Source organism: Patiria miniata, unplaced genomic scaffold (genome assembly GCF_015706575.1).
Source record: "Patiria miniata isolate m_02_andy unplaced genomic scaffold, ASM1570657v1 HiC_scaffold_1, whole genome shotgun sequence".
Classification (NCBI taxonomy): domain Eukaryota; kingdom Metazoa; phylum Echinodermata; class Asteroidea; order Valvatida; family Asterinidae; genus Patiria; species Patiria miniata.
The window spans coordinates 26,369,464-26,377,727 of NW_024037047.1; the positions used below are offsets into that span (position 1 = coordinate 26,369,464).

Here is an 8,264-nt window from a genome sequence, read left to right on the forward strand (position 1 = left end):
AAACTTTTTCCAATTACATGTATTTTCAAACTCTTAATCAATGACTGTTTGATGTACTGATATGTGTCCCGTGCCAAAACCCACACTGTCAGACGGCGCGGGGCACATAATTATGACTACATAAAACAGTCAATGACTAGGCGCAACTTGTTTTCCTTCAATAGTGACGTCACACACGCGCGCGCACAGGTTGACCGTTTTAGCCGATTTTCGGCTAACTTTGACAGCATTTTTGTTTAAAAAAAAGAGTTTGACAGAAAATTTGACTGGATTTTTTGGCAGATTTCTGGCAGAATTCTGCAAAAATGGTTATTTGACAGAAAAACAGCAAATTTGAATCAAAAAATGCTACATTTGTTTAAAAACCCTTGCATAAAGGGACATATTGGCTGGTTTAGATGCTGAGACCTTGAGGTTCACTGGGAAACGGACTTTGTCGTGGCCGATCCGCATTTTGCCCAAAATTTACGCGATAATTTCACAACATCTTTATGAGAGTATAGATACTTTATAATGTAATTTGAAACTTAATTAAGGCAAAATTACCAATCTGCATGTGATTTTAAGTGTTTATAGTGTATTTCGAGTAATTCTGGGAAATTTGGCAGATTTTTGATAAATCTGACATATTTTTGAAGTGCATTTAGCAGAATTTGGCTCTGACCTTATGGTCACCCTGCGCGCGCATGAATTAAGCATCAGTCATGTTATACATACAAAATACGTCAGTCAATTCGGCAGCACGTCATGGAACTGCATGTCATGCGTGTAATTGTGAGCAGGTGAGCGGTAAGCGTAAAATCAGACTATTTTGTTCGTTTTTTTTTCAAGATTACCGATTGTTTGGAACAATTCAAGGGGTCTTATGGAATATCATGAATGTGTGGATCTATCCAGGGTTACTTTCTTTCTCATTTGTATTCTCTTTATCAGTTTTTTGGGGGCCTTTTGTCCTCGCGAGGGCATGCACAAAATGCATGTCGGGCCGAATGATGTCGGTCACTTCGGTTCGGCACCTAGCCAACTCGGCACCTGCCAATTCGGCACCTTGCCAACTCGGCACGTTGTCAACTTGGCACCTTGCCAACTCGGCACTTAGCCAACTCGGCACCCGAATGGGGAGCAACTATAGAATGCAGGGCCACGCCGGAGCAAGGTTTTTTATTTTGCTTGGAGGCGTGGATAGGACTAGGTCTAGGAGTAATATACCTGCAAAAAGTGCTAAGTACAGCGAATGCACTTGTCTTCTAAGCTTCTCATGAAGGATCGGAAGGGAGCGCGTGCTTGTAAATGTGTTGGGGGCACGGTACGGATCGGAATGGCGGAGGCGTGGAGTCGCAGAGTCGCGGAGACGCGGGGCACTGGAGTAGCGGAGTCGCAGAGACGCGCACCGATAGAGGGCGCAATTCTTGGCGGAATTTTTTTGAGAACGAAGCATCCGTATCCATTTTAAATGGGCTCGCAAATTAGGAAGGGAGGAGGGCGACGGGGCACTGTTCGGAGTGGCGGAGGCGCGGAGTCGTTGAGTCGCAGAGTCGTGGAGACGCGGGGCACTGGAGTGGCGGAGGCACGGAGTCGCGGAGTCGCAGAGACGCGCACCGATAGAGGGCGCAATTCTCGGAGATATCGACTGCGGCTCCACGACTCCACGATTGATTTTCGGAGGTAGGTCGTCTGAGGCTCCACGCCTCCACGCAGCCGTACGGAGGCGTGGATGTAGAGTAAAGGCAATTCTCGGCGGAATTTTTTTGAGAACGAAGCATCCGTATCCATTTTAAATGGGCTCGCAAATTAGGAAGGGAGGAGGGCGACGGGGCACTGTTCGGAGTGGCGGTGGCGCGGAGTCGCGGAGACGCGGGGCACTGGAGTGGCGGAGGCGCGGAGTCGCGGAGTCGCAGAGACGCGCACCGATAGAGGGCGCAATTCTCGGAGATATCGACTGCGGCTCCACGACTCCACGATTGATTTTCGGAGGTAGGTCGACTGCGGCTCCACGCCTCCACGCAGCCGTACGGAGGCGTGGATGTAGAGTAAAGTGGCCCTGCATTCTATAGTTGTACCCCGAATTTTGCCTCTTTCTCCCGACTTCCAACTCGGCACCTGACCTTCCCAAATCACGGTCCGTCCCTGGCTGGAGCATGGCTGGAGTTACCCAGCCCTAAATTTTATCATTGGGCTGTCAATAAGTCAAGTGTCATTTAGGGCTGGAGGACAGTAGTACCAAATAGGAGTGTACCAAATGTTAATTGTCCCACTTTTGTTTGGAAAAGTCCCTGAAATCGTCATAGGTGTTAATACTTCCTGGTCTTAATAGTAGGCCTAAGTTGTTGTTGTTTTTTTTTTTAAATTGGCACGCGCATGAGGTACACAGCACCATTTTGTAGCTTATTCTCAACGTTTCTCATTTGTTTGTGTTTTTAATACAGTCCTACACTGACAACCCTGACAGCGGTATCCAGTTTCAATGTAAAAGGGTGGGTCCTTTCCTCGCGAGTGCTTTGCGCAGAGTAGTGGAACCATCCGCCAAATTTTGAGCCGAATCGCGCCGCCAGGCTTCACCGTGCGCGCGTGATACATATGCCGGCACAAGATGATTTCACCGTCCCACGGACGGTCACGTTGACCAGAGGAGAGACCTGTGCGTACAAGCCCGGTCTGCTCACGAAAACTCGCTGCGCTTTATTGGTCAGCGGCAAAGTGCAACATTCTCGTCAGGCTAGTCCCATAAATGTGACGAAAATACTGGACTACCTCCGTATTTAACGTCACACATATCCAACATGTGCTATAAACACGGAGCGTCCCGTTGCTAGGGGAGCCGAAAATTAATTAAAGATCGAAAATATTTTGTTATTCAGAAACTCAACCCAGCTTTAGTATGACTGCTAAATAGCACAAAATCGTTAAATTCGGTACATTCAGAGGTCTAGTTATCCAAAAATCAAGTTAATTCGGCAGAGAATGCAGACAGTTTTGAAAAAGCATGGCGTCTGTGATATTTACCAGACTGTCATGACTGTTTCCCGGCCACCCTAATGATAATCAAGAGGCTAACGGGGTCAGGGAACCAGACAAGAGCTTTAATCGTCTACTGAGCGTGCGTCAACTTTGGCAAAGCGCACCGCGGCTGTTGCCTGTCATTCCAAAATCTTTGGCGCTCTGTGAAGTACCCTGATGCAAAATACGCGGCCCCAGGAGAAGAGCGCACACAAGAGGGCGCTTCACTGCGGAGGGCTTCATAGATTTTGGAATGACAGGCAACAGCTGTGGTGCGCTTTGCCAAAGTTGACGCATGCTCAGTAGACGTGACTACAGTGCAGCAATACAGCGGCCACACAAGGCGGGGCAAGCAAGTCGCCTACTGGGATAGGTAGCTTTTAAGCATTCTGCTCTAGTAGTAGTACTCAAACAGTCCACACCTATCACATTGTAGATGTCCAAATGAGTACAATGAAATACATAATTCTAGAAGTATACAGCACCATTTTGAAGCTTGTTCTCAATGTTTCTCATTTGTTTGTGATTTCAACACAGTCTCCAGGTGACAACTCTAACAGTGGTATCCAATGAGAAGATTGTAAATCTGCCAAGGACATCCAGTCCATAGTCTGCAGCATCCGTAACATACTGTACAAACTCCTTGATAGGATATCCTGCACCTTAAAGACGCAAGTTCCATTAACATAACATGAGCACTTCAGAAACAATGGACACCAAAGGACCTTGTCACGAGAGGGGGGCCAAGGATAAGAAACCGTTCCCTTGTGAGACCTGTGAAAAGGTGTTTGCTTCAAAACGAAGTCTAGTTGCACATATAAGGGTACACACGGGTGAGAAACCATTCGTTTGTGCCATCTGTCGTGAAGGCTTTAAAACATCACGAAGTCTTCAGTTACATGAAAGGACTCACACTGGTGAGGAACCATTCGTTTGCGTGACCTGTGGAAAAACCTTTACTACACAGGGTAATCTAGGCCATCATAAAAGGATACACAAGGATAAGAAACCATTCGCTTGTGAGACCTGTGAAAAGGCGTTTGCTTCAAAACAAAGTCTAGTTATACATATAAGGGTACACACAGGTGAGAAACCATTCGTTTGTGAGACCTGTGATAAGGTGTTTGCTTCAAAACAAAGTCTAGTTATACATATAAGGGTACACACGGGTGAGAAACCATTCGTTTGTGCAATCTGTTGTGAAGGCTTTATAACATCACGAAGTCTTCAAGTACATGAAAGGATTCACACTGGTGAGGAACCATTCGTTTGTGTGACCTGTGGAAAAGCCTTTACTACACAAGGTAATCTAGGCCAACATGAAAGGATCCACACTGGTGAAAAGCCATTCGTTTGTGCAACCTGTGGTAAAGGGTTCATTCGGCAAACTAATCAACGCTTACATGAAAAGATACACTCTGGTGACCGTGAAAAACTGTTCGTTTGTGCAACCTGTGGTAAAGCATTCGCTCGGCAAGGTGATAAACGCGAACATGAAAGGATACATACTGGTGAAAAACCATTCGTTTGTGTATTCTGTGGTAAAGCATTCCCTCGGCAAAGTCAGCTACATGAACATGGAAGGATACACACTGGTGAGAAGCCGTTTGTTTGTGGGACTTGTGGTAAGGCCTTTCATCAGCGAAGTGTTCTGTGTCAACATTACATGGTTCACACAGGAGAGAAACCTTTCATTTGTTTAACCTGTGGTAAAACATTCACTCGGCAAAGTGATAAACGCGCGCATGAAAGGATTCACACTGGTGAAAAACCGTTCGTTTGTGCTACCTGTGGTAAAGCATTCCCTCGGAGAGATGCTCTGCACGAACATGAACGGATACACACTGGTGAAAAAATATTCGTTTGTGCAACCTGTGGTAAAGCATTCACTCGGAAAAGTTACCTTTGCGAACATGGAAAGATACACACTAATGAGAAGCCTTTCGTTTGTGGGACTTGTGGTAAGGCCTTTCATCAGCGAAGTAATCTGCTCCAACATAACAGGGTTCACACAGGAGAGAAACCTTTCGTTTGTTTAACGTGTGGTAAAGCCTTCAGCTGGCCAAATTGTCTACGCTCTCATGAAATGATACACACTGATGAGAAACCGTTCGTTTGTGCCATCTGTGACAAAGCATTCAGCTGGCAAGGTGATCTACGCAGACATGAAAGGACACACTTGGGGGAGAGACTATTCCTTTGTGCTACCTGTGGTAAAGCATTCTCTTGGCAAAGTGATCTACGCGAACATGGAAAGATACATACTGGTGAGAAGCCTTTCGTTTGTGGGACTTGTGGTAGGGAATTTGTCAGTCTCAACAGACATGACAGGGTATACACTGGCGAGAAAGCATTCATTTGGGAGACCTGTGGTAAATAGGCCCACATGGCTCATGATAAACCAATATTTGGAGAAAACAATTGCCAGGATGTTTTATGAACTTTTCATAATAATTTTAACTCCACTCAGTTCAATTATGATCAGATTTTTTTGGGCATTGCCTAGTTGTGTGGAAGTTATACAGAAAATCAATAGAAATGGATCAGTTGGAACTTCAGTCCTGGGAGATATTTTCTTGGGTATGTTCTATGTATGCGTTTACTGTACCTCCCTTTGACAATCTTCACCAAATCCTCTGCTGTGCTCATTAAGCCAGCCTCAGGTCGACCTTGAGATGACACGGATCAGTCGACTGACTTTTCAGGTTCAAGTTGCGTCTGAGCTACGATCGTCCGGAACAACTCAGTCGCCGAGTTTGTGCGACCTGAGTGTGACTGCGACGATATTGAGATGATCGGCATCAGTTAGCGCTAAAAAAAAAATCAACAGTCGCAAGAGTATAAAAATTTCAACTTCTGCGACGTGTTCCCGCGACAATCACACGATTTCTCAGTTTTGTGACCTGAGCATAATTGTTGTGCTTGATGCCGACAGTTCCGTCGTGGCGCAAGCAAATCATGGGTTCACCTGAGGCCGGCTTTAGGCCTGGTTGAGTAGTAGACTTCTGTTCACAAGAACTCGCAAAGAAATTGCTCGTGAGTAGTCGAGTACTTACGAGTGCACACCAAACACATTGTAGATGTCCAAATTTGTAGTACAGAATTCTAGAAGTATACAGCACCATTTTGCAGCTTGTTCTCAATGTTTCTTATTTGTTTGTGTTTTTAATACAGTCTCCACTGACAACCCTGACAGCGGTATCCAGTCTCAATGTGAGGATCTTGAATCGGTCAAAGAAGAACTGGAGGAAACATCCAGCCCATAGTCTGCAGCATTCCTTTAAAGACATATAGTTGCAGAATTTCATGCAAACTTCAGTTGACCATCAAGGTCAACATAACATGAACACTTCAGGATTTCAGAAGACCCCTTAACCCAACCCCCTCCAACCCCCGCTGGCTATGCCTATGCCTTGTTTTCGCCAGGATGAGTAGTACTTGAGTAGATGAAAAGCCATGAGTAGAACAAGTAGCATAAACTACTCGTGAGTATTGGAGTAATCAAGTTACTCGCCCGGTTCCCATGCAGTGGAGAAACTAGGTCTAACTTTCTGAGTGTGTGCGAGGGTGCAAGAGGGGTAGTCGCACTTAATTGTACCCCGTCAGTGTGGAAATGCCTAATTACATGTACTTAAAAATGTCAGCACACCATTTTCGTTTTCCAGAACTGGTCCTCGCTGGTAATGACTTGGACATTTTCCAAGCCGATGAAGGGTTGGTGATCTTTGATATGTTCACGAACGGCTGTTTAATTGGGGCTAGCCTCAGGCTTGAATGTTCTTTGAACCCAGTGCCCAGCGATCTGCTCGTCTCGCCCACATAATGTTTGTGGGCAATCAGGACAGTAGATAACACTGCATTTGTTTTGTACGTACATCTTATCTTTGGGGTGAACCAAAAACGTTTGTTTTAGCTATTTTGTTGCTTAATTCAAACGAAAACAAAATACACAAAGGCCGTCAATGATCTTATGTACCTCGAATGGAGGAGATACATGCAATCGGTTTTTATTTTGTGTTCACCAAATATGCCTTTTATATATATTACATGTATTCCTCACAGAAAATATTTTTAAGAAAATAAGAATCATTCGTGGCATGGCACACACGAATAATATTCATCTGTACATGTCCATGCACTAATATTCATTTCCATACTTTATATGTTGTCTGTATTTCACTGCTTTTATTTCACCTTCATTTTAGATGGGCCTAGTGGTTATTTTCACGAAGCTTGCCATAAATTTGTCAATATGAATAACAAATGCATGTAAATAAAATCAAAGAATTTAAATGAAAATATAATTCTAAAAAAAAAAACATTAAAAGGATACATAATTTTTGTCATAAAGTGGTCAGCATAAAATTTAAATTTAAAGTTTCACAAACTTTTAAGCACCCAAAATAAAAAGGGACATGCACAATTAATATCAGTTATAACCAATTTTATTTAAAATAAGAATAAATGAAAACATTTAGGCTGTGGTTCAATGTATTCATAATACATGCACAGGCTAGGTGACTTCAATACCGATCACCTACTGACATGGGCGTCCCCAGGATGTAGCAATGGGGGCATTCCCCTCCCCCCTCCCCCTCCGGAAAAGTAAAAAAAGGGGAAAAGGAAGAAAAGGGGGAAAAGGAAGAATAAGAAAAAAACCAAAGAGGTGTAAAATCATATTTGCTAATAGTTTTATTTAACAAAATGGGTGTCTGCAGGGGTGTCAATGGGGGTGGAGTGGGTAAATGTCCCTCGACCATCTAAAAAAAATGAATAAATTGAGAATATGCTAGAGAAAGCACAAGGATTTTTGGGAAATTTTTTGTACTTTTTAGAAAAAAAACCCTGGCAACGCCCATGCCTACTGGCTTTATTACCAGGTGACTGCTCTAGTTTCCGACACTCATAGGTTCCCACTACCTGCACATAAGATTATGTTACTCCCGGTGAGGGTTAGGGTTTACGTTAAGGAGAATAAACGAGAAAGTGTGAATTCGTAAATTAAGAATGCACACTTCAGAGTGTATTCTTCGACTAAAACCATTGCGTCAATAGAAGTATTGGAAAGAGTGTTGCAACTTGACGCCACTTTTTTCTTCAAATATCATCTCAATGAAGGTCATTAGTTGCAAAAATGACGATAAGACATGAATCTGGGACTGCGAAATGTTTCCAATTTTGCTAGGAAATACTTGAAATGACTCTCCATAGACTTTGTACACAAGCGCGGAAGTGGCGGAAGGGTTGCAACATTTTGTTGTGTATAG

At 43.9% G+C, this 8,264-nt stretch overlaps 1 protein-coding gene across 4 annotated transcripts; it reads left to right on the forward strand.

Moving 5' to 3' along the window:
• The first annotated feature begins 715 nt into the window (after nt 1–715).
• LOC119726936 (gastrula zinc finger protein XlCGF26.1-like) lies at nt 716–7,141 on the forward strand. 4 transcript variants are annotated; one of them, XM_038198806.1, is made up of 4 exons: nt 716–789; nt 3,535–4,072; nt 4,157–5,264; nt 6,172–7,141. In XM_038198806.1, exons 2-4 carry the CDS (start codon nt 3,689–3,691, stop codon nt 6,261–6,263), a joined length of 1,584 nt encoding a protein of 527 aa, XP_038054734.1. In that variant the 5' UTR covers nt 716–789; nt 3,535–3,688; the 3' UTR covers nt 6,264–7,141. The 4 variants fall into 4 exon arrangements, with proteins under 4 accessions (XP_038054734.1, XP_038054711.1, XP_038054725.1 ...); XM_038198783.1 differs by having other exon boundaries at nt 3,535–5,264; XM_038198797.1 differs by having other exon boundaries at nt 718–782; nt 3,535–5,264.
• The last annotated feature ends 1,123 nt before the right edge of the window (nt 7,142–8,264 follow it).